The sequence below is a fragment of the Aethalodelphis obliquidens genome, unplaced genomic scaffold, assembly GCF_003676395.1.
Source record: "Aethalodelphis obliquidens isolate GAN/ISIS:26980383/991018 unplaced genomic scaffold, ASM367639v1 scaffold6, whole genome shotgun sequence".
Taxonomy (NCBI): domain Eukaryota; kingdom Metazoa; phylum Chordata; class Mammalia; order Artiodactyla; family Delphinidae; genus Aethalodelphis; species Aethalodelphis obliquidens.
In genome coordinates, this window is record NW_020837950.1 from 61,774,317 (window position 1) to 61,801,505 (window position 27,189).

Genomic DNA, 27,189 nt, shown 5'->3' on the forward strand with positions numbered 1-27,189 from the left:
AATGCATACTTACATTCTCTCAGGTCCTCACCTTCCTTTTTTGTCAAGTTACAGAATTGGACCAAAATATCTCTAAGGTTTGTTCTGTTAGTTCTGTCAAAGGAGACCGTAATTCCTGCTTATGAAATCCTGCCTGGTTGTTGCCCACCACCATAACTGTATGATCCCACATGCTGGGAAACCTCGGCTACACATTCTCCTTATACTCACCTGGGGCTTCTGCTTGGAATGCCTATTTGGACCGAGTTATAGACAGATCTCTAAAATTCTTTTTACCCTTCTCTCTTGAAACCTAACAGAGTGGTGGTTATGACCAGTGAGCCTCCTATTCCATATTTCCTTTCCCCTGATACTCCAGTCTGCTGAACCTTCTAGGAATGACAGTTACCTCTGGCTGTGATCTTTGCACCATCTGTATGGGAGGAAAGAGAATGAACCAGAGAGAGGAAGACTACCAGGGTGGTCCTACTGTTTATCATTAAAATAATTTAAAGATACACAAGATGCTAGTAGTCTACCTTTTAACCTGAGTGAGGTAACATGGATGCATTCACTTTGTGATAATTCATTGTACTGTACTACAATTTATGCACTTTCCTGCATGTGTATTAAATAGCAATAAAAAGTTAGAAAAATGAGGCTCATGAGTTCAATTTTGTAATAGAAAAGATTATGATTTACTAATAAGTAGAAAGGAAATTTGTCGGAATAAAATGATTATTTCATCTTTGATGCATAGCAAAATGGTTGGCTCATAATAAGCCCTCAAAAACATTTACTGAATGAATGAATAAACCATGTAAAAAAAGAATACATGCAGGGAAAAAAATTAGAAGTTAATATCAATACAGCAAAATGCTAATAGTGTTGGATTAGGGTGGGAGCATTATGGGTAATTGTTATCTCTACTTTTCTAAGTTTTTAATTTTATGATTATGTTCCATATTTTTTAATTATATAATTTGGGGACTAAAGAATGGATGATTTTTTTTCAGCATTAATTTTTTAAAAATTCTCTGAGCAGTCACAGGTGTTAAGCTTATAAATAATGAATATTATCTCATGCCCCTTAGAGCAGAGATATAAATCGCTGTTAGGAAAGAGACTTCGTCCTTGAATACTTCATCGAGCAGATGCTCTTGTTTATCAAGATCAGAAATCCTATTCCAAGTTGGGTATGTGTTCATACCCATTTGCAAGAATGGATGATTTTAATGTCATGGTGGGTTTACTAATCGCACAAGGTGCTTCTGTGGTGGTAATTTCTCACTTGCTTCTTTCATAGCGACATTTCACACTGCAGTCACCCCACAGGTAGGAAGATCATGAATGCTTTGTCCGGGTCAATGCAGTTTGCTCAGGGTGACTTCCCCTGTTGTCTGGCTGGAGGGTGACCCACTGTTGACTAAAGTCCCTTGACCAGCACAGTGAGACAGGTGACTCTTCTTTCCTTTTATGACAGCAGAACTCTGTTCTATTCTCATTCTTCTTTGCTGGATTCTTGGGGGTCTTGCTACCTTTTTTGGTGCCATTTTTGCTGTTCCTGCTGCCAAGGGCTTGCATGTTTATTTTTTATATTTCTATTTTTGCGTTTCTGTTAAAGTTTGACAGTTGATAGCTCCTGGACTACCTGTAGCCAGCCTCTGACTCAGTCCAGAACAAATAGAAGTTCCCCTTTTATCTACATCCTAGAAACTGCATATCATCTCAGTGATTTATTTTTGTCTTCAAGATTACCCTTTTTTTGGTCATTTTAAACTAGATTTTTTTTGAGGATTGGGAAGGATAGGATTAGAGAAATTACACATTGATATTCTTTTTTTAAAATTAATTAATTATTTATTTTGGCTGCGCTGGGTCTTAGTTGCGGCATGCGGGATCTTTGTTGCGCCATGTGAACTCTTAGTTGCAGCATGCATGTGACATCTAGTTCCCCAATCAGGGATCGATTTCAGACACCCCCTGCATTGGGGACATGGAGTTGTACCCACTGGACCACCAGGGAAGTCCCCACATTAATATTCTAGACACTCATACCCCTGGAAACTTTTTCTGATGAAGAATAAACAAAGTTTTTATTTCAAGCTCTTTTTGTGTCAACTTCTAATGTTCTCACCTGTGATCACTAAAGAGATTTGTATAATACTTGTGCTAAGTTTCTCTTTTAAATTTTAAAAAATTTTGGAAGTATTTTTGGATTTACTTTAAAAAAATCATTTTAATTGAGGTATGACCCATAATATGCACAAATCTTAAATGTATACTCAGTAAATTTTGACATATGTTTGTCCTTGTGTAACTACCACCCAGGTCAAGATATAGAATGTTTTTGGTACCCAGAAGGCTCCATGGTACATCCTCCTAGTCAGTACCCCCTCCCAAAGGTAATCTTTTAAAAGTCAGAACTTTTCTATCAACAGAGTTGATTTTGCCTCTTCTTGAACTTCATGTATATGAAAGTGTATGGTGTGTATTCTCTTGTTTCTATTATATTTTCTTTAGCTTATAATCTATGAGAAATAACCATGTTCTCACTATGTAGTATTCCGTTGTATGAATACATACTATTTATTTTTCCATTCCACTGTTGATGGACATTTTGGTTATTTCCAATTAAAATATCTAAAGTGCTCTTTTGAAAAGACAGATTTGGTTTTTATGAACACATAAAGCATGATTTTATTCTCTAATGTTTTGCAGACTATTACTTGGTGTACATTTTTATTTTCTCCTCTAATAGGTGTAACATTTTGATATTCTTAATGAAAATAACTCTACTTGTTTGTCTCTCCTCTCGCACGTCATTTTTTCCCCATACTTCTCCCCATGGTACTTGAACCACTAGTAAAGGAAAGACACTGAAGCAGTGTGTTCACTGGAAAGACAGAATTTTAGAGTTTTTAGGCCTTTGTTGAGAGCATCTGGTTGTTACTTCCCCCTGCGGATGAGCACCAAAGGAATCGCATGACTTACCCGAGAGCAGACAGCCAGTCAGTGATACAGCTGAGACCCATGGGTTGTGAATTCCATTCACAGAGCTCACTTGAATGGGTGAGCCAGGTTGCTCACTTGAATGGGTGGGGAAAGTGCCAAAAGATTTCTCTTTGAAACAAAAATGAAAAGAAATGATTTAATCCTTTCAAAATGTAATTGGGAAATAAGTGTTAAACTACCACAATGTACTGTTTAACCCAGTTAATTCATTCTGAGACATTTTCCTAAAGAAGTAATCTAAAACACATCTGCAAACCGCAGCCAGCAGATCAAATCAGGCCCAGCACCCACTTTTGTACAGTCAGCAAACCAAGAATGGTTTTAACCTTTTTCAATGGTTTTTAAAAAAAAATCAAAAGAGTGATATTTTATGACATGAAAATTATATGAAATTCAGATATCAGTGTTCATAAGTAAAATGTTATCGGAACATAGCCACATTCATTTGTTTATTGCTGCTTTCAAGCTACAATATCAGAGTTGAGGAGTTGCGACAAAGACCATATGGCCTGCAGAGCCTAAAATATTTACTGATCTGACCCTTTACAGAAAAAGTTTGCTGACCCTAGATGTAAAAACAGGAAAAGCTATGTGCACGAAAACATTTATTTGAGCATTCTTTAATAATAATAAAAAGCATGAAAATGTCAAGCCAAGGGTCTGATTATTTAAATTATAATTTAATAAATTTGTATGCTATTTGACTATTAAAATTGTAATTCTAAAAACTGTATACCAGCATAAAAATTCTTATTACTTGAGAAGTTTAAAAGGAAAAAAATCCTTGATGCCTCATTTGTGTGAACAAATGTAAAGACTAAAAATAATTTGCAGAAACAATCATGGCTATAATGCCATCAATAATTTATAGCTATCAATAATTTTTACAACATTTCTGCAATATTATTTTCTATTTTAATGAGAAATAGTTTCTTATCCATCATCTTCAGAGAATGTGATGTTTTACTTAATATTCTGAATGGTAGTTACAGTAGATGAGCTATCCTTATTCAAGGAATTCTAAAATGGTAGGTTGGGAGGGACCTTAATTTTCTCTGGTTTAGTGCTTACATGTTATAGTTGAGGGATTGATATTGAAGTTAAAAAAATACAATAATTTTTATTCTCTCAAAACTTAAGAATTTGTCAGTAAATGCATTAACTTGAATGTATAAAATGGCAGTATGTAACTATGTTTCAAAAACCATATGCTTTCCCCTCTGAAGTCAAATTCAGCTTAATTTAAATGATCTATTTATTTATTTATGTAAATTTATTTATTTATTTTTGGCTGTGTTGGTTCTTCGTTGCTGTGCGCGGGCTTCTCATTGCAGTGGCTTCTCTTGTTGCGGAGCACAGGCTCTAGGCGCACGGGCTTCAGTAGTTGTGGCATGCAGGCTTCAGTAGTTGTGCCTCGTGGGCTCTAGACCGCAGGCTCAGTAGTTGTGGCACACGGACTTAGTTGCTCCGTGGCATGTGGGATCTTCCCAGACCAGAGCTCAAACCTGTGTCCACTGCATTGGCAGGCAGATTCTTAACCACTGCGCCACCAGGGAAGTCCCTAAATGATCAGTTTAAATGCACAATCTGATCCCACCCCACTGTCTCATACTATTTCCCAGTCCTCTTGTATGTAAATACCAGGTTCTAACAAGACTGATTTATTCTTTTTCCAATGACTGCCAAGTGTACCTTGTATATCCTTCTATTCTTTAGCGTTCATGGTCCCTGACTCTCACTTGGTGCTTAGCCAAAGTTGCTTTGTTCTGTTAAGCGGGTATATTAATTTTCTATTGCTGCTGTGACAATGTACCACAGACTTAGTGATTTAAAGCAGCACAAATTTATCATCTTGCAGTTCTGGAGGTCAGAAGTCTAAAATGCGTCTTCCTGCACTGAAATCAATGTATCCACAAGGCTGCATTCCTTCTGGAGGCTGCAGGGGAGAACCCCTTTCCTTGGCCAGCTGCTGGAGGCCACCTGCATTCCGTGCCTTGTGGTCCCTTCATCTTCAAAGCCAACAGCGTGGTATCTCCATGTCTCTCTTTCTCTGACTCTGTGGTTTTCCTGCCTCCTTCCTATAAAGGCCCTGTAATTACATTGGGCTCTTTTGGATAATCTCCCAATCTCAAGATCCTTAACTTAATTACATCTGAAAAGTCTCTTTAGCTATGTAAAGTAACATATTCACAGATTTCAGAGATTAGGGTGTGGACATTTCCGGAGGACAGTTATTCTGCCTACCACGGTGTGTGTGAGTTTTAATTTTTTTCTCTTTGCAGTAGTAATAATATATGCTTATGGTAGACCATTTAGAAAATGTAATTAAACAAAACAAAGAAAAAGCCCAATCACCCAAAGGGATTTACTTAAGCATTTTGATAAACTGATCTCCCCCTTTATGTTTTATTTGATTCTTGAATGAAATCTCTTGATAAACTTGATAAATTTTCCCTCTTCTACCCATCAATAATTCTCAGACTATTTCTTATTTAACAATTCAAATCAATTCATGCAGTTCATTTCCCTTCATCCTTTGAAATGGGACCCTGCATACTAATGACTCCCATGCACTTGTTGAGAAAGAACTTTCCTGGAGTGCAGGCTGCCCACTGCAGTGATGTGATGTCCAGGAAGCCTGCCATCTCTGAGTCACCTCACAGAGGGGCTCAGAAAAATGTGAGGGAAGCAAGTATCTGGAAAATGAGAAGTGGATGTACCATTTCTTTTATAGAAAGAGACAATTTTCTACTAAACATTTAGAAATATTGTGTATATACTACCCTTGTTCTAAAATTTATTTTCATATCTTTTGTGATGATACATGTCTCCTATTTTTAGAGGTTTGTTGGACATGATGCTTTTAGATGATACTTCCTACAACACTCAACTACAGAACTGTATTCATTAGGGTTTGGAGGGGAAAAAAAACAAAGAGTCATTTGGGACATTATCCAATGGAGTTTTAGTTTAAAGGAGCAAGGTTTAAATCTTTTCACCATTTAGGTGTCCTGAGGATAGAATAATCTATAGACAGTAGAACTCATGGTTGGTACGGTCCAGAAGGGATTTTGTTTTATCAATACATCAGTACTTCTATATTGTGTTCACCTCCCTCCCTCCCAATCTCTCTCTCTCTCTCTCTCTCTTTCCCTCCCTCCCTTTTTTAAACAAATGTTTATTTATTTATTTATCTATTTATTTGGTTGCACCGGGTCTTAGTTGCAGCAGGTGGGCTCCTTAGTTGTAGCATATGAGCTCTTAGTTGCAGCATGCATGTGGGATCTAGTTTCCTGACCAGGGATTGAACCCCGGCCCCCTGCATTGGGAGCGCGGAGTCTTAACCACTGTGCCACCAGGGAAGTCCCCTTCCTTCCTTTTTAAACTCACGATAGCTATAAATAATTTGATATAGTACACTTGTTTAATATCTTACTTAAAAATAATTAGGGGAGTATGTTGCTTTTTCATTTTTCCAAGTTGAATTGAAGTTGGAAGCTTATTTTAGTTTGCAAGTTCTTACTCTTTTCTTCCAGTTTGATTGAGATATAATTGACATACAGCACTAAATTTAAGGCATACAGCGTAATGATTTGACTTACATACATCATGAAATGGTGACCACAGTAAGTTTAGTGAACCTCCATCATCTCATATAGATACAAAATTAGAGAAATAGAAAAAACATTTTTTTCCTTGTGATGAGAATTCAAGATTTACTCTCTTAACACCTTTGTTATATAACAGACAACAGTGTTAATTATATTGATCATGTTGTACATTACATTCCTAGTACTTACTTATCTTATAACTGGAAGTTTGTACCTTCTGACCACCTTCATCCAATTCCCCTCTTCTCTCCTCCCCCGCCTCTGGTAACCACAAATCCAATTTCTTTTCTGTGAGTTTGTTTGTTTATTTTGGAAATATAATTGACCTACCACCCTATGTTAGTTCCTGTTACACAACATAGTGATTCGATATTTCTATACATTTCAAAATTCTTTTAAGAAAAGTTACCAGGTTGCTCAAAGTGCTGCAACAGCGGGCCATCATATAAGGCTTGATGCCCAAACCTGAGGAACTCTCAACTGAATAGCATCTCTTGAGCATTTGAACCTAGTGTAGGTCATTGCAAGCTTTCAGAGGGCTGGCCTAAGAAACTCATGCTCACTCTGCACTTAGCCCCTTTCCCATATGATACACATCAGGGAGAGCAAGGAATGAAGGGACGGGGGGTGGTGAGGAATAGCAGTAGCTAAAGTAATGGCAGTTTCACCTGTTCCCCAATCCTCATTCCCACAGGGCATCATGAAAAGGGCCAGGTGACCCCTACACACATAGTTGGTTGCATTAAAGGACAGGAACTTGGAGCTTAGGGAACATAAATCTTTTATAAAGAACAATTATTAACAATAAGATATTGTTAATATATCTTATACAGTACTTTTTTTTTTTTTTTTGCTGTTATTATACTGTACGTTTGCTCTGGAGGGAGACACTATCTCATCCAAAGCTGTTCGCTATACAGACAATCTTGAAAAGATAATCCAGAACACAGACTTTCAGTGCCTTGGCTTTTAAGATATACGAAAATATGAGAGACCAATGGAGAATTGTCTACCAACACTATTTTGTCTATATATATCAATATATATTTATTATGCTGTCTTCCCCAAAGAGTATTAAGCTCCATGTGAGTAGAGTTTTTTGTCTGTTTTGTTCAATTCTCTATCTGCAGTGCCTAGAACAGTGCCTGGCATACAGCAGATGCTCAATAAGTATTTGTTGGATAAACTAATGAATGGATGAGTATGAATTATTTAATCAATTTCCTAATGATGGGAATGAGGAGAAAAAAAATAACCTTGGTATGTGTATTTCTATTAATATACTGACTGGTGTTTAGATATTACCTTTATGTTGTGAAAGTAAATTTCCATTTTAACACTGATCTTTATTAAAGCCACCTGATTTGATAATATACACATTTAAAGAAAAGCCATGGAAAAGGAGATTTTTTACCGAAACATGCTTTAGGTTTTATTGCGGTTGGGGGCTTTTGAAACAAAGACGTGTGTAGGCACATATCAGTAATAACAGTGAATGCACAGCATATTGAGTTATGATATACCACATGGATTTAATTAAAATGTCAGCTGCATTTTTTTTACTGTGAGTCTAAGTGGTTAGATTCAATTTTGTTAATTGCAATATTTGGCTACAAATTTTCCATTTGTCCCTTGGGTTTATGTAATTCTCCCAATTGTATCAAAAATGAGAATATTCATCTCTTTAAATATTCATAGGTTGTATTAAGTTATGGTGCAATGTTGGGCTGTGTTATAGTTTAAGAAAGAGTGGGGTGGGAGATTAGTTCTGCCACTAATGAGCTTTATAACCTTGAACAAGTCCCTGAATGTCTGTACCACATTTTCCATTGTACTTTGAAGATCAGAATAGATGCTTTATAATGTTCCAATTCTAGATCTTTTTCCATTTTGGATACTCACACAACTGTCTTTTATTGTGATTCTGTTTTCAGGTGATGTCCTTGTTGCCGTGAACGATGTAGATGTGACCTCTGAGAACATAGAGAGAGTTCTATCTTGCATTCCTGGACCTATGCAGGTGTGGACATTCTTTTTCTGTGTTTTATGATGAATTACATGAAATAAGTGTTTGTGCTACTTTTTATGAAATTCTGAAAATAGTCATGTATAATGGGCGAGTTATACTTAACGTGCTAGGATATTTCTAAAATTTTAGCTCTTAGAGATTGTTTCAAAAAGAGAGAAATATCAACAAGAACAATAATAACATACATAATGACCAACTTGCCATTATAAGTACCGTACCTGCTGATGAAAATCCAATTCCTAGAAAAGCCATTTAAAATAGTCATGGAATTTTCTATGTTCTGACTTAGTAAAATCATAATTGCTATAAAGTTTTTTATTGTGGTTTTGTTTATTTTAAAAGCTATACTATTTTCTTGATTTTTTTTTCTTTTTTGTTATCTAGTTTAGCCTTACTCCTGAGCTTTTAGCTTAATGAATTATTTTTCATTCCTTGTAGGTAAAAATAAATCTCTTTCATAATAAGTTATTTTGATTCTCTAAGCATTGACATTTTGTATTACAGATGACATTTTTATGTCATTAGATGTATTTTTTCTTTTTTAGTTTTGTTTTTTTAAATTTAATTTTATTTATTTTTTTACACAGCAGGTTCTTATTAGTCATCAGTTTTATACACATCAGTGTATACATGTCAATCCCAATCTCCCAATTCATCACACCACCACCACCACCCCCTGCCGCTTTCCCCCCTCAGTTTCCATACGTTTGTTCTCTACATCTGTGTCTCAACTTCTGCCCTGCAAACTGGTTCATCTGTACCATTTTTCTAGGTTTCACATACATGCGTTAGTATACGATATTTGTTTTTCTCTTTCTGACTTACTTCACTCTGTATGACAGTCTCTAGATCCATCCTCGATTAGATGTATTTTTAAAATGCTATACCTCCTGTTTAAGAATGTTCTGCTCTTGTTATCATCAGGAATTGGCTTTCTCTCTTTCGAGGGGTAGGGACGGTGATATGTTTTAGACAGGTTAGAGACTCCATCAGGCAGTGAGAGGATGAAGCAAGTTTCAGATTGATCAGGATGAAGAACAGAATGCCTGATAAATCAGAATCATATCTGCATCTAATTTGAGATTCTGAAATAATAGGACCCATTATGAAATTTCTTGTTTTCTAAGAAAAAAGACTCCTGTTATGTTTACTTCCTTCTCTTAAAACACACACACACACACACACACACACACACACACACACACACACACACACACACACACAGATGCTCTGTAAATTTAGCTATCTTCAGAAATGCAAAATGAAAGTGCTAGAATAACTGTGGTAGCCAGTGACTAGCAATGTCTAGGAGTGGATAGAGAGATGGGGATGGAGGTGGGGTGCTGTGTGAAATAATAGCAATCAGGCGGACATAGTGCTTCAGTAGGGTGTGCTGGTATCCCCTTTAGTTGCTAGATGAGGGGAGGAACAGGGATGGGCCAAGGTACTAGGGCACCTTAAGGGGTCCAGACAGCAGCTGTTTGCCAGTCAGTAATGAAGAATCACAGTATTTTAATGACTGAAACAGTGTCACCCAAGTAAACTGGCTGCGTATCAGCCCCAAGTGAGGGCTCCTCCTTTCCTGCCTATGTCAGTGGCAGGTGTCCTGTCAGTACTACCAAAGTTCAACCACATCTGTTCTGTCCTCAAAAAAAGAATTATTTTTCCAGTGGAGTCACATTATACTTATATTTAATTAACATTTGTAAATTCAGCTATGCACCCTTGGCAGAAAAAGAAGGAAAAGAAATAATGATTTAAATATTTTTGGACCAATTTCATCCACCATTTCCATGTCCTCATTAAGCGTGAAATAGCAGTGTATCTGCTGTCTGCCTGGTTTGCCTTACAACTGCATTAAATGTGGTTCTGTGCTTAAACATACACACACACACACACACACACACAAATATATGTATTTGTATATATATTTATGTTTTATTTTATATATATTTTTTAACAACATGGCTCTTAAGTGCCAATTCTTACATCTTGTGCAGAAATGAGGAAACAGCAATTTGTTTTAAAGACGGAAGAAAAACTGTTGTGAGTTGGAATTAGCCTATTGAGAGAGTATGTTGTACTCCAGCACGGCCTTGCCTTCCTACTGCAATTTCAAGGGGATTTTGACTATACACAACCTGAGAATTGGGAAGGGAACTAGTGTTTGTATGTGCCATCAAGTGTGTCAGTGCTTTGCTAATAGCATTCCCTTTGATAATTTCATTTGTTCCCCATAACAATCTGTAAGAATCTGATCATTTGTATTCCTATTTTATACATGAGAAAAAAAAATCTGAGAGAGAGTTAATGATTTGTCCAAGGGTGCAGAATTAATAACTCAGAGCTAGAACTGAAACTGACTCGAGCGTGATACTCCCATTTCACACACAACCTGGGTGGATCTTTGTGTCTGCATCCCCTTGTTCTTGTTGGGCCAGAACTAACTGCAGTGGACTTGTCTCAGAAAAAGCTGTTCTACCCGGTTTGTATCTATGGCATTTGAAACCCTCATGCAAGCAATAAGGGGAGAGGAATGCTGGTTTATAAAGAATACCTTAGCAGACTTAACATTTAAATTTGGAAATAGCCAACAGTAACATTTTAAACTTAGAGTATAAAAATAGCCTGAAAGCCTTCTTGTCATCCAACAGAAGATGCCCTGGAGGAGAGTATAATGTGGTAGAAAGGTCACTGAGGAGAAGGAGGGCAGATCTCTATTTTAAACCTCGCTCTGAGCAAGTTTCCAAACTCTTCTGGGTTTCAGTTTCCTCATTTATAATCAGAGGGGATTTGAGAGAATAAATCTCTGAGCCCCATTCCAACTCTACAGTTCTGTGTTTGAATTTTAAATAAGTTCTGTTATAAATAGTTTCAGAACACCAGGATGAAATCCAGAGGCAAAGCCTATATACTACATGAGGCACAAAGAGCCCAAATCATTTCTTTTGAAGCCAGGTTTTAAGATTCTGCAAAACAATTATCTTAGATTCTTCAAAAATGTTAATGTCATGAAAGAAAAAAAGGCTGGACAACTGCTTTAGACTAAGACAGACTGAACTAACATACAACCAAATGCAGTGACTAATCCTTTATTGATCCTGTAGTGCACTTAGGAACAGCTGTATTGGGATATTTGGGGAAATTTGAATACAGCCTTTACTAGAGAATAGTATTGTGTTTAATATTAAAATTCTTAAGTATCATAATTGTATTTGGTTTTGTATCCTTAGGAGACATGGACTAAAGTACTTAGCAATGAAGGATTAAAATAGCTGCAAATAATTCTCAGGTAGTTCAGGCAAAAATTTTTTTTAAATAGAGAGAGAGGGTGAGGATGGAAGGAGAGGGGAGTCACACAAGCGAGAAGAGTGGGAGGAAGCAAATGTGGCAAAATGTTAAAAATTGCTGAAACTGCGTGAGAAATATATACATAATCGTACACTTCTTGCAACTTTCCGTAGGTTTAACATTTTTTGAATAAAAAGTTGTAGGTTTAAAAAAAATGTTTTAAAAATTCAAAATGACAAGAACAAAGGTGCAAGTACTTTTCTAATTACTGACTTTTGTGACCTTGACCTGTTGTCACAGCTCTGTTCACTCATCTATTCAACAAGCACATAATGATGCAGTTATGCCATCCCCTCCCCTGGCTTGATCAGGAAACTTGGGTCCAAACACTGCAATTGACCGGGATTGATTGCATTAAGCCCTGGGCCATCACCGTGTTTCCTGGAACTTTGGAGGAAACGAACTCCTTTTCTGGGAGATCAGCCTGCAGAACATTCATCTTAGACTCTCATCTTTCAAGTACTTCTTAGGCCTAAGAGAGAGGAGAAAAGCCTTCTTAAAGGAGATGACACTTGAGTAGGATATTTTAACTTTTATTATTTCTTTGTTCCACAAAAAGTGGTGCTCATATATATTGTGGAAAGATTAGGAAATAGGCAAATTTTAAAAAAAAAGTATTTGTAAGTGTTTTTTTTATTCTCAGAACCCAGAAGTCACCAGCTATGTCAGTGTTTTAAAGAAGAAGACTGATGTGATCAGATTTGCATTTAGGAATGTATCCCTCTGGGTGGGACTGGAGGTTGGGAAACCAGGTGGTCAGCTTTCCAGTAGTTCAGAAGAGAAGGGGTGAAGGCCTGACCAAAGGCCTTGGCTGTGGATGTGGAGGAAAAGGAGTAGATTAGATTTCAAGTATGTGGGAAGTAAAGAGGACAGTACTTCCTGCAGGAGAGAGCGGAGTCCAAGATGCCTTCCAAGTTTTGTCTTGAGTAATCTTGTGAGATCACCCGAAAGAGGAGGATGGAAGAGAGAGAATTTGCTGAGCCACGTAGACTCAATTCCTTCAGAGTTTTGACTAAGGAATATTCAGAGCATCTGCCAGAAAGGAGAAAAGATCAGACACATGGAGAGCAACGAAGAAGTTGTGAGAGAGAGTGCAGACCATGGGGCCGAAGTGAGAGTGTGGTCTGGCTCTGGAGCTGCTTCAGATTCTGACAGCCTCCCCAGGTCCCATGTGTGAAGAGGATGGCATGGTAGCTAATGGGGAAAAAGGGTCGGTTGGTTGGTTTGGCAGAGGCTGAAGAGACATTGCTTGTCATGTGGGGTGGGTTGGAGGTGGGAGTAGAGAGAGGATATAATTAAAGCAACAAGATTTTGGAAGTGGTGAGTTATAGAGAGCATATCCTTGGACCTGAGGTAAGACATATCAGCTCCTGAACTGAGGGGCTGGGGTGGGGGTGGGGGGACCGAGGAAAGAAAGGATGGGAAAATTGCACAAATAAGAAAACCTTCTGAGGGAGACAGGAGATGATGAAACTTGTCACCAGTTAATGTCCATGGAGGAACAACAGAAAACACTTTTTATAAGAAGCCTCATATAAACCCAACAGAAAAACCCTCTTTATAAGAACCTTCATATGAACTCTTATAAAAACCTTTTTTTATAAGAAGCTATAAACTATCTTATATCAGATGCTTCTTAATAAAAGTTTTTTCCTGTAAAACGCATAGTATCCTTAATATTTACATATATCAACCCCTTTTTAAAAATGGCACTTAACTCTTAATTTGGTTGTCTGTCTTACCCATTTATCATTTTATCAAGACAACCAGATTTCCTGACATTTATAGCTACTTAACATGTAAGCCTTTCAGAATGTCTTGTTAAAGTGTAGTTATCTTTGCATTATGGAGCCAACTTTACTTAAATCAGAAGAATGGTGGGTAAGATAGTTCCTTAAAGAATGTTAATGGATGGTTCTGTAGTTTGTGTATTTGTTTGAGTTTTTGTCATGCTGAGGGGAAAAGGTTCTTGCCCCACAGAAAAGAAGTTCTGATGTTTGCCAAGTGTAGCATTAAAGTTAGTTTTCAAGTGTGTCGTTCTTCACCAAGCATAGCAAACCACTCTTAAATTTTAGGTTGCCTGGCTTCCCTGGTGGCGCAGTGGTTGAGAGTCCGCCTGCCGATGCAGGGGACACGGGTTCGTGCCCCGGTCCGGGAAGATCCCACATGCCGCGAAGCGGCTGGGCCCGTGAGCCATGGCCGCTGAGCCTGTGCGTCCGGAGCCTGTGCTCCGCAGCGGGAGAGGCCACAACAGTGAGAGGCCCGCGTACCGCAAAAAAAAAAAAAAAAATTAAAAAAAAAAAAAAATTTTAGGTTGCCGTTGCTGCCTAAAGTAAAATTGGTAAATTTTTATTTTAAGTCTACCAACTCATTTCCTTTTGTCATTCTTGGTGAGTCATACCCTATCTTTTGTCCTCTCCACCCACAAGAATCTCAACTGGAGAAGATGCCCTCCCTTCTGTCTCTTCGGACACATATTTCTTTCTCTGAGGACCACTGGGGCGCACAGCTCTCACAGACGTTCCAGCCGACGCAGCCCGCCTCTGTGACACCTGCTCCCCTAGGATGTCGCTCATCTCCTGCTTCCTACAGTCAGATTTCTCACCCTCCACTCCATTCATATACCTAGTTCCTCCCTAAAGCCCAGTGCTGGGGACAATCTTCAAAGCTCCCCTCTATATTGGTACAAAGTCTGCACTCGGGATTTCCCCCAATTTGAAAGATTTCTCACATTCCCAAGGAACACCGTCAAAGACTCCCATATATTTTCTTTTGGACACTCCTAAATCCTGCTTCTCAAATGAAAGAACCCCCTGAGCTCCAAGCCATTTTTACTTCATTGGATCCTTGTTCAAGGATTTAATATATTTATGCTTATGCTTATATTTTTACTTATGTATACATATATTGAGCATTACCCACTAGAACAGATGCCATCCTCAGAACATAGTCTTTCAGGCCATATAATGCTTCCATGTTGCTTGTTTGGGTCAAAACCTCACACCAGATATTCTTTTTCACATATTTCTAAGATTATGTTGGAAACAGTGTCTCTTCATCTCTCCTCACCTTATTCTTATATTAATTTTCCTCAGATAACTCTTGATTGTTCTCATATAGGATCTCTAACTTTTTATGTTTTTGTTTAGCTTACTTAATATTTTCCCCCCAAATATACTAGTGTTCTATTAGCCTTTTTAGATACAGTGTTCTAATAATACCAAGGGCCCATTTTTCAACATCAAGTTTACAGAAAACATTAAAAATTAGTAAAGGTTGATCTTTTCCATTTGGAATATTAAATGTTTTGTAAAGAAACATGATCATTTGGCCTCAGAAAAATTTCATGAGGAACTTCTCCCTTCCTACTCTCTAGTCATGACCTGGTTCATCTTAACTCTGAATATATATATATTGATGAATTTAGACCTCATGTCTCTTTTCTACTTGTTAATAAAATAAAATCTGAAACTTATTTTTTAAAATTATTTATCTGGCCACGCCAGGTCTCAGTTGCAGCACGCAGGATCTTTAGTTGCGGCATGTGGAATCTTTACTTGATATGCCGAATCTTTCGTTGATATGCGGGATCTTCTAGTTTCAGCATGCAGGCTCTTAGTTGCTGCATGTGGGATCTAGTTCCCTGACCAGGGATTGAACCTGGGCCTCCTGCGTTGGGAGCATGAATTCTTAACCGCTGGACCACCAGGGAGGTCCGAGAAACTTATTTTAGAAAATATGTTTATTTAACTAAATTCACTTTAGGTAGACAAAGATAACTTAGTGCCTCTGAAGTGCCAGACAGCTACATATAAGCAAAATTGAATACGACCATAAATAGTCACGCTTTGCCAATCAAAAAAAGTAATCTAGATATTTCTTCATTTGAAAGCTTTTACTCATCAGGATAGATTTATTTTACAGTATAATACTAACAATAGTTAGATGGGCTGATGGGATTATGAATGAATTTTTAAAAATAATATGCTTAACATTTTTGATAAAAATGTATAAATATGTAAGGCTCATTCTTTAAAGGAGTGATAGTATTAATATATTCATATTTATCATATAGTTAAAGTTGGCCTTGAAAATAGTACCTCTTTTAATAAATTATTAAAAATAGGTATTGTTTATTATTGTCTTGATAATAATTTTTAAATGTTTCCTCTCAAAATGCAACTTACTGCATACAAACAATTTTATCTTCTTTTAAATATTGACATTTCCTTTTTCCCCCAGTTTTTTGAGGTATGATTGACAAATAAAAATCATATATGTTTAGGTTGTACAGTGTGATGATTTAATATCCTATATTGACCAGACTTCTTTATTCTTGATCAAGCATGAATTTATTTTTTGACTTTTAAAATTTAATCTAATTAAAGGAGTCATTGCACTTTAATGTCTAAATTTAAAATTTTATAGGTTGTTACAGTTAGAATGTCCTGTCTTACTTATCTGTATTCTGATAAGACTTTAAACATTAGGAACATTTTGTGCCTATATAGCTTGTGATGATGTCCTTGCTACACAAAATTAACTATATTTAGTGAAAAGTTCTTTTAGTCAAGATACACACTGGTGCTGCTTTGAAGTAAGCAAGTTATCTTTGGCCAGCTGGCATCTAGACACATATCTCCTTTTTCAAGGAAAGTTAATTGAGAAGTGGAAGCTACCTTTCAACAACTGGAAAATGGCCACATTCTGGACTCTTACCAATCTTGTTTGACATCAGGCCATGAAATTAAAACTATCTTGACAAAACTGATAGATAGTCTTCTTAGGGTCATGGTTCAAGATCTGGCATGTTGATGGTTTTTACTGTCCTTAGCCTTTATTTTAAAGGACCACAAAGAGTGTCTAAGAGAAGAATATTTGAATATCACCTCACTTGAAAGGAGAGCTAATTCTGGTTATAAGAGGTTGCTTTTAATCCTGAATCTCTTCCTTTTACCTTCCCCAGATGAGTCAGTGCTATTACCATTCTTAATGTAATGTTACTCTCTATTACGCTATCAGATATACTAATTTTTGTTTTTCCATGGCATTTCTTGTATTTGTTGTCAGTACTTGGAATAAAATGATTAAGTTTAAACTAATGAACTTATATACAGAGAATTATATATTCTTAATAAATATTTGTAATAATATGTGCCAGATACTGTCCTAGGACCTGGAGATACAAATATAAATAGAATACACAGTCCCTGCCATCAAGGAGCCCATACTCTAGAATGATTTTTATGCATACTGTGCGTACCTGAGTGAATGTGCATGTACAGATCCTTTGTGAAAACCACAGCTGATTTTCCCTTGTTGAAAAATCAACACGTTTTAATTTTTTAAAGGTGAAACTGACATTCGAAAATGCATATGCTGTGAAAAAGCAAACAACTCAACCAAGACAGAAAAAGGCACAGTCAAACACAAGTGATTTAATCAAACTTCCATGGGGGCACGAGGACAAAGATACCCAGCAGAATATTCTAAACACTCCTCACATCGTTATGTATCTCACACTACAGCTCGACTCGGAAACATCAAAGGAAGAGGTGAGTGTCTTCTCAAAAGTGCAAAGGAAAAAAGTAAGGACCTTTTTATAGTCTTCCAAATGATTCTCAGTCATTCTGTGTCTTAGGTTTTTGGTATGTCTCTTACACACAGCAGTCTTCAAATTGACAAGCTCAATGGGTCCATTTATAGAGATTACTGAAATATTTGAATTTGTTTCTTCTACCTTCTTTAAAAATTTCTATTTGAATTGCTTTTTCCATGATATTTTTTAAACTAAACTTGGTTGCTTGTATCATTATTATTCTTGCTGTATATTCTTATTTCTATTTTCTTGTGATTACTCTAAAAATTTTATATTTATCTTAACAGATTCTAAAGTTAAATAATATCTTAACCCCTTTTCAAAATAATTCAAGACCCTTAGTACACCTTAACTCCAATTTTCCCCTCTTCACCTACATGCTATTGTCATCAATCTTTCAGTGCTATCATTTTCTTAAATTCCACAAGTTGGGCATAATTATACTATTAGTACTACTACGTATTATTATCATATTTTATACATTATAAAATGTATAAACTATATATGATAAAATGCATATTTTGTACGTCATATTTTGTACAGATGAGTCATCTTTAAATTTACATATACGCTTGCCATTTCCTTTATTCACTATTCTTAAATCTCAGGCTGACCTTATTTGATCATTTTTCTTCTTCCTAAAACATATACTTTAGGCATCTCTTTTTAATGAAAATCTGTTGGTGATAATTTCTTTTTGTTGTTATTTATTTGATGATGTCTTTTTCACCCCTTCTTGAAAGGTAGCTTTATAATTATACATTGTGAGAATAGGCCAGTCGCTATAACAAACAATCCTAATGTCTCAGTGGATTAACATAGTAAAAATTTATTTCTCATTTCAATGTACATGTTCCTGGTCAAATGGCTCAATGATTTGAGCCCTTCATCCAGTGGTTCCATTATTCCCAAGGACTTCAGAGTCCTCTCTTGGATCTTTTCCATCTAGTTGGCCAATAAGAGAAGAGAGAAAGCATGCAATATCACATGGGACATTTCAGAGGCCTAGCTTAAAAGTAGGAACATCACTTCTGCTCATGTTCCAATGCCTAGAACTAGTTATATGGTCTCTCCCAGTGCAAGAAGGTGAGAAATATAGTCTTCCTGTGTGGCCAGGAAGAAGATGAAGTCAACACATAGCATTACTTATGCCAACTAGGTAGAAAGTTATTTTCTCTAATCTGTTTGAAGATAGTATTTCTTTGTCTGCTGACTTATGATTGCTGTTAATAAGTCTACAGTTGGTCATTTCTTTTAAGGAATCTGTCTTTTATTTTCTTTGTTCAGCTTCTTGCTTCTCGTATGTTCAAACTATTTTTTAACCTCTCCATAGTGTTTTTTTTGTTTGTTTGCTTAAACATTCCTGTTTTTATTTTTAGAAGTTCCTGAAAAGTTTTTAACTAATCTACATGCAAATCTGCCATGCTATTCCTAGTAGTCTTTTGTTGTTTCCTTGTCTTAGTGATTCTATATATTATTTCTCTAAGCATCTCATACGTAGCTCTTCTTCATTCTATGTATTCCCATTCCAATATCTCTAAGTCCTAATGGGGACTCTGACTTGTTGTGGCTTACCTTATTATTTCCTTGGGTATCATTGACTAAACTTACTGCTTGATTTTATCTTTGGGAGTCCTGTGGTTCTAAATGGGAAATGCCTTCCTTCAAAGAGAATTTGCTTCTTCTGCTTCTACCACTGACATGGAGCACTTAAGCCTCACTAAAGGGTCTAGGTTTAATGCAGTGGTCCTAGGCCCAGCTCACCTACCTAGCCACTGGCCCAATGCTCAGTGTCCTGACTGAAGACACTGTAGGTATCAGCCCTCAAGACAACCTGCCTCTGTCCTTCTGCCCACTACTCACCACTCCCAGCTGAGGCCCCAGCTTGCTTTGCTGTGCTGGGGAAGGGGGTTGGAAAGGTATGGAGAAGATGTCATTGGAAGGTATGGAGAAGATATCATTGGAAACCTCTCTACTTGTTATATATCCAGCAGTTTAACAAGTATGTTTTGGCCATGAATCCAGTTGCTTTACAGCACAAGGGTCTCAGAGCATCTAGTTTACCATAATGCTTTGAGCAGAAGCGAGATCTAAAAAGTTTTTACCTAGTTTACATTTCTTTCCTTTTGAAATCCTTGCAGCCTATACTCTCAATGCCAAACCCATTTTATCCAAAGGGTGTATTTCCTTGTGTTGTTTCTTCATATGTCAAAATTTAGCCAATAATTGAACTGGAAAGGAAGGGATTTACTTCTAAATATTTTTATAATTTTCTGTGTTCTGAAAAATACATGGAGACCTAGAGTTGATAATTCTAATTTCTTGCACGTTTTACTAGTCCTTTGTATCTTTAGAACAAAAAGAAATTTAACCATGTATTAAATAGAACACACAACATATTTCTGGGATGGTAGCATCCTGAATCTTTCAAGGTCATCTTGGAGTAGGATAGTGCTGAGGCCTTTTGTCATCCTTGCCTTTCTTTCCATGGGAAAATGTGTAGATATTTCTTTAATGAACAGGTTTCTGTCTGTGACAGCCCTGTATCAACACTGTAATTAGGAGAGGCTTTTTATTCTTACTGAACAGAGTGGAAACTGCTGCAAATGCATGCTACTAACGAGTGCTTTAAAATACAGCTAATTAAATTGGTTAGGAACTGTAGAGCTTGCCAGGTCTTGAATTGTGAAGCTTTCTGGTCTGGTCACAGCAGAGGTTGGAATAGAGACTTTCTCAAATGACCTTTGTATTCTGGTATTACTTATTTTACAATTAAATGTCATAGGGTCATTTTGTTTTCATGTGAGTTACATATTTAATAACAGCTTGTTTTCTTCAAGTTACAAGATTTGGACATTTTAAAAAAAATGAATCAAAGACTATATAGTTATTTGTTTAAAGTGGTGTTTGGTATTCGGCAAAATACAGTAAGTTTATTTACCAGTTAAGGTTTAAATATATTAAGTAGACATAACAGAAGATCTTCACTGGTGTTTGAGTTAATTTCTAGAGATAAAATGTTTTATAATATTTTTACATTATTACAGAAATTTTGAGTTGTTAGGCAGACTGTATTTGGCCACATAATTCCATAGCAATTTTCATATACTGAATGTGCTTAATAAGTATAAAAAACAGATGTGTCCAGTTTGTCATTATTTATATTTTATCCTAATGTAAAAGTTGCGAAGGCATGGACTCCAAGTCACATAATTATTTCGTATAAAGAGAGACCAAAGCAAAGTGTAGAATGCTCTTTAGAGAGAGAACCAAAGAAAAGATACAGTATTTTAAGAGTTTGGGCTTTCAATAATGGCTGTGTTAATATTTATGAATATTGTTATTAAGTAGCATAACTGGAAATTACTCTGAATTCTCTATGGTTTCTATCTAGAAATTTTAATTTTGCCTGCTTTTAATTTGTCTTGTGAGAAAAATAGCATGTTGCTTTAAGTAATAGCAAAAAAGTGAGGCAGAGAATGATTCAGTCCGTCATGTAAAAGTACTAGCAATGCACATCTTGATTTTGCAATTTATAAAAATGAAATTTTTTAAAAACTGTGTGTTTCCTGGGAATATGCTCTTCTTGAAAATAGAAAACTATTAAGCATTTTGTGAAAAATCTTATGGATTTAGTATTTTCCGTAATTTAAAATGTCTCTCTTTTAAAGTTTGAATACAGATTAATTTGTGGTGGGCAAACGATTTCAAATTTAAACAGAAGATTTTATAATATCATAATACTTCTTTCTTCCTATCTGCATGACTTTAATTTAATTTTGTATTCTCACTCTGTAAGTTTAATTGCAGTCTTGTCTTGTGTTTAAATAAAGATTTAATGGTGTCACCAAAGATGAAGCTTATCTTAAAGACTCCTAAAATTTACATTTGGTGTCTGTGTGCATATGCAATCACAGGAGATAAGAATATCTATATAACGAAATATAAATATTTTAATTTATTGTAAAGGGAGATTAATGTTTGAAACATTGTTTGCAATTAGTTGTAATTATTCCAACTAATCGCTATCCTACTCAGCATATGTATCATGACTAATTTTGACAGTCTCTAACTTATTTTCAAATGTGGTATTTTAAATACTAGGTAATGTGTTAAAATTCCAGGCATATAAAAAAAAAAAATTCCAGGCATACTCCTCTCCTTATGTTTGAATAAACCTCCCACTGAAGCTGAAAGGAATCTTTTTATTTTTTCCTTAATTTGAAGTCTGAACTTGCCATGAAAAATATAACGGTTGGAAAATTTGGGGGGAATTGACATTTCTATTTCTTTTTATTTAACAGCAGGAAATCCTATATCATTATCCAGTATCTGATGCATCTCAGAAACTTAAAAGTGTGAGAGGGATATTTCTCACACTCTGTGACATGTTGGAAAATGTAACTGGGACACAAGTTACTAGGTAATAATTGATTTTTATTTAGCTTTAATTCTCTTTCTCCCAAGTTCTTTACCTTAATTCTGACAAACAAAATACTAATACAGGTATCTATTATACAAATATATTTGTATCTATAATGTAAATATTTATATGGCAGATAATGATGTCTGCAGATATTTTGTTTCTCACCTAGGTTATTTCTACTAATCATCTATTTAAAATGTAAGTTCTGAGAACAGCTGTAGATCTGGATGTTTTGGACTTTAACAAACTTAGATTAATGACTCTACTTTAGACTTTCTTCATGAAGGCAGTCTCTCTTAGGCACAGCATTATGATGAGTTTGGGCTTTTTTATGACTTTATCTTGATTATTAACTTGCTTGACAATAGCTTTCTGGTTGGTAAGGATGACTGAATACTGAATTTTTCATATAGTTCAAAATATTTTGTTCTGTTCTTAGAACAATGATAGAAAACACACAATACACATACACTTTAGGAAGAGTATTCAGAAGGCAGTATCTGTGCAAGTTCACTCAGTGATGGATAAGCAAACTGGTGTTAAATAACCTTTTGAAAGTCGATTATAGAGCCACACATCCCATTCCATGTTGATTTATCAAGTCTTGACTTTGAAATATTATAGTTAACTTATGGAAAAAGGGGGCTCAAAGTTTTCTGAGTTTCGTTTTTGCTTTATTTCATAAAACAGATCTATAGATTATAAACCATTTTTCTTCCTTAATATTTCAACAATTTTAGACTTTACCAAAAAAGTTTATCTCAAAGTTTAAAAGCTCCTTAATATTGATAGAATATCAAATTGGATTTTCTAGGCTTTAAATTTTCTTTTCCCATCTTCTGATTAAAATGACACCTCTAGGATTTTTTTTTTTGGAAGTATATAGTTGGCTTACAATGTCGTGTCATTTTCAGGTATACAGCACAGTGATTCAGTTATACACACACACATATATATATTCTTTTTCAGATTCTTTTCCCTCTATAATAGGTAATTACAAAATATTGAGTGTAGTTCCTTGTGCTATATAGTAGGTCCTTGTCTAGGATTTTAATAGATGGGATCTGCAAGATAACGGGAAGAATTTCCTTGTTTTTCTAAATGAAAGTGATGTTTAACTCTGGGATTTTTAGTATAATGTATATAGAAAAGATTAGTTCATTTCAGAATACTTGTAACCGAGGCTCCATTTAGTCTATAAATTCATATTTATAAAAGCATGTGATAGGCCTTTTACATTTTTTTTAAATTGCTTTATTGAGATATAGTTCATATATCATACAATTCACCCACTTAAAGTGTACAATTCAATGGTTTTTGTATATTCAAAGATATGTGAAACCATCACCAGAGTCAGTTTTAGAACATTTTTTTATCTCAAAGAGGAACCCTGTACCTTTTAGCTATCAATGCACCTACCCCACCCCAAGCCCTAAGCAACCCCTAATCTACTTTCTGTCTCTATAGATTTCGCTATTCTGGACATTTCCTAAGAATGGAATTGAAATATGTCGTTATTTGTGACTAGCTTCTTTCACTTAGCATAATGTTTCTAAGGTGCAGGACTCATTTTTAATCTTATTCGTAAGAAAATGTGTTTAAGTTTCCCCATGTGGATTTTATTTTATTTTTCTCCAAAGTATAGATATTTTACTTCATATTTAGACCTTGTTAGCTAAAATATGCGTTAGACATGTGGAAACCAGTAAATATAGAGAGAAAAACTTTTTTGTGAAAGAATATGAAAATAATTATTATTTCAGGGATTCCATAGCAACATATCTTTTATTGCATACACTGTTTTGAAACTATAGTGAAATGAATTATGACTATAAAGGAGTCTAATATTTGTCTAAAAGTATATGCATTTTTAAAACTTTATTAAGGCAGAAGTAATATCCCTTTAAAAAAAATCTATTTAGCAATTCATATTTAAAATCCCACACACTTATCTACTGTAGTATAGAAGTACACTATATCCTAGGACTCAACAGATAAAGACTGATGGGTGTATTTTAATTTCAAAGAAAACACTAAATATATATATATTTTTTTAATTTTTAAAAATTATGTTTAATTTTAAAGTAGTTTTAAAAAGAAGTATCTGATCAGTTAAGAAAACATGGAAAATATAAAAACAAGTGGAAAAAATTAAAATTACCCCAAAGTCTACCACTCAAAGATAACCACCACAGATTCCACGAGGCAAAGGACTTGGCTGATCTTGTTCATTTCTGTAACTCCAGGGCCCAGGCATGTAGTAAGTGCTCAGTAAATATTGCTAAATTAAATGATAACCTTTCACTTAATTTTTTCCATCTATTTTATACAAATGGAATCATATTCTACCTACTGTATTGTAACTTTTTTTGTGTGGCAGTATATCATTTAACATTTTCCCAAATCAATAAATGTTATTTTACATTATATTTTTATTTTATCTTCTTCCCACCACCTACCCACACTATAAGAAGGAATCATGTTCTCTGTATTTCCACAGTTTATTGTTGTATCTCTCTTTTAGAAAACATTTAATTTGTTTTCCAACTTCATTGAAGTACAGTAAATTGCACATATGTAAAATGTATAATTTGATCGTTTTTGACATGGTATAGACCCTGAAACTATCACCATCATGAATATAGCCATCACTCCAAACATTTCCTTGAGAATATGTTTAAATCTGACTTATATTTTGGTTACTTGTTTACGTATCTGTGTACCATACTGAATGATCATCTTTTGAGCTGGGACCACATCTTTGTTTCTTTGTAATCTCTTTTAGTAAATCATGTTCATAAATAGACAATCAGAAAAGATTTGTTAAATTAAAACACTGGGATGGAAGCTTTCTTTTGAAAAACAAAATTGCATATAGTCAGTTAATGTTAGGAAAAGAATTTCAACATATTTTTGCTGTAATGGGTCTACTTTTGTTTGACCTAGAGTTTTTTGTGGGTTTTTATATTTCAGAATATGTTTTTGTTGTACAATTCCTTGCGTTTTCTGTGTGGCAGGTATATGCCAAGAAATTTGCTGATTAAGCGTGCATTTCTTAAATCATACCATATGTAATCTTTTATGAATGACTGTTTATAATTTTATGACATTTAAAGATGTTCTAATTTCATTTTGACTCTATTTCTTCTTAGCTCATCCCTTCTTTTAAATGGGAAACAAATTCATGTAGCTTATTGGAAAGAATCTGACAAGCTGTTGTTAATTGGCCTGCCTGCTGAGGAGTAAGTTGAGATTTTTGTTTACCTTAAAATCATTTCTAAAATACTGCTAACAAAGTCTGTTTCATTAAAATGATGACATTTTTGTCAAAGGTAAATTCAAGAAGTTTTACAATTTAAAGGTTTGCTGCACTAGTATAATGACTACCTGTGTTCATTTGGTATGAATAGTACAGAAAGGTACCGGGAAGGCCCAGCTAGACCAATTAGTAAGGGTGGAGGCTGTCAATACACTTTCCTCTGAGATATGGCCAGTACAGAGGTGGCTGAGAGATGAGCTTGTCCTCTGCTCAAACTTTTGACAGTATCGTGGTTTGGATTTTGCATGTTTACAGTTTTTTACTGTTGGTGATTTTAGAGAATTAAGGGTCAGCAGAAAGGTGTTTTGCCTCGACATTGAGCACCTTTGACCAAATAATGAATATTTATCTTTGAAGTGACTTCTCTAATGGTATGTCTTATATTATCATGGTCTCCTTCTTAACTTTTTTGCAAGTATTTTGAAAAATGTCTTATTTTAATAGTTGGAGGTAAGAGCAGGGCTGACCATTTATACATTTGGTAGAAGTGAGTTACTAAATCCAGCCCACACTCAAGGGGAAGAGTATCAAACAATTGTGGACTTGTTTTAACACCACAAAGAGGAATTCCAAAGGAGGCTGCAGTGAAAAATATCAAAATTATTATGTTTTAAAGTAGTCTTTAATTTTGGACAGAAAGAGATATGATCTATCATAAATGTGGGATTCAAAACTTTTAACATGAGGGGACAGTGGTGCCATTATATATGTTAAATGATGGCTCTCTTTTACCAGCTAATGTGCACTTTTCTGTCTAAAAACGCTGCTCGGAGACTGCCCTATGCCAATGGGTTGGATCGTGAAAAACTGAGTTGTTTTGAAAGAACAAGAATCGGAGAACATCCAGAATAAGATACCTTAGGGTGTGGTGGCAGGGTGAATCATCTGCCTTTGGACTTTCATAGTAGCCCAAAACACAAAAGACAAGACACAGATAATACAATGGTGAGATAAGGTAGCGTGGGCAGTTAGACAGCAGAGAGGAAGGCCCAGCTAAGGAACTGAGCAGAGGCTGCTTCCCCACTTTCTGATGCCACCAGCCAGATTAGTTAGGCAGACAGAGGCAGTTTCCAGGAGAGGTTTTACCCTGAAGCCAAAAAAGGACTGTCACTGCTGAGCTCTGGATCCAGGTTGTGCTGTTTAGGGGATGCTCTAGCCGATTTCTCAACCTTTGCTTGCCGGGGTGGGAGTGGGGAGGCGGGATCTTCCCTAAATACTTATGTCATCCCTATCCTAGAGAACTTGGCTTGTTAAGTTGGAATGAATTCGAAGGTCCTCCTCCTTCCCTATCCTGAGCTTCAGGTCAGAAGTAGCCCTAGCCACCTCTTTACCCAGTTCTCTTACTGCTCATAGCCACCACCCCGTACCAAACTCTTTTCCTTATTGCATCTTGTTTCACATGACTGTGAAAGGTAGTTATTATTATTCTCCTTTGTTTAGACTGGGAAACAGAGTATTGAGAGGTCATGCACAGGCACCTCCTCTGTGTCAATTTATATGTCTCTGTATCTCCAGCATCGTACAGATGGTTTGTAATTGAATTCTGGCAGCCCTGGGATTGTTTTTCCCTTGTCTGTCTTAATGCCACAGTCTGTCCTTTCTTTCTTCACCACTGTGCCTTTTACAAGCAGGATGAGAAAAGTGTTGCCCCACCCAGGATACGGTGGAGCAGATACTCCAGGAGCATGTGTTTTCACGGGGGGAGGTCATCTTCCTGTGACAGCTGCAGTCAATAGCGGGAACCTAACCAGGAAGACAGTGTGAGGTAGTGGAGAGAGTAACCTTGGAGCTAAGGAAATGAATGCCCACCAGCAGGTTCTATTCCCTGGGTGTGCCTGTAGAAGTTGCTTAACTTCTTAA

At 35.9% G+C, this 27,189-nt stretch overlaps 1 protein-coding gene across 3 annotated transcripts in view; it reads left to right on the forward strand.

The window, feature by feature from the left end:
- Positions 1–27,189, forward strand: part of INTU (inturned planar cell polarity protein) — a 72,301-nt gene that overhangs the window by 15,987 nt on the left and 29,125 nt on the right. For all 3 annotated transcript variants that reach the window (XM_027103668.1, XM_027103670.1, XM_027103669.1), the window contains exons 3-6: positions 8,540–8,625; positions 17,337–17,540; positions 21,889–22,007; positions 25,163–25,252. In XM_027103668.1, coding sequence (XP_026959469.1) covers positions 8,540–8,625; positions 17,337–17,540; positions 21,889–22,007; positions 25,163–25,252 — 499 coding nt within the window. The remainder of the gene's footprint in view (positions 1–8,539; positions 8,626–17,336; positions 17,541–21,888; positions 22,008–25,162; positions 25,253–27,189) is intronic.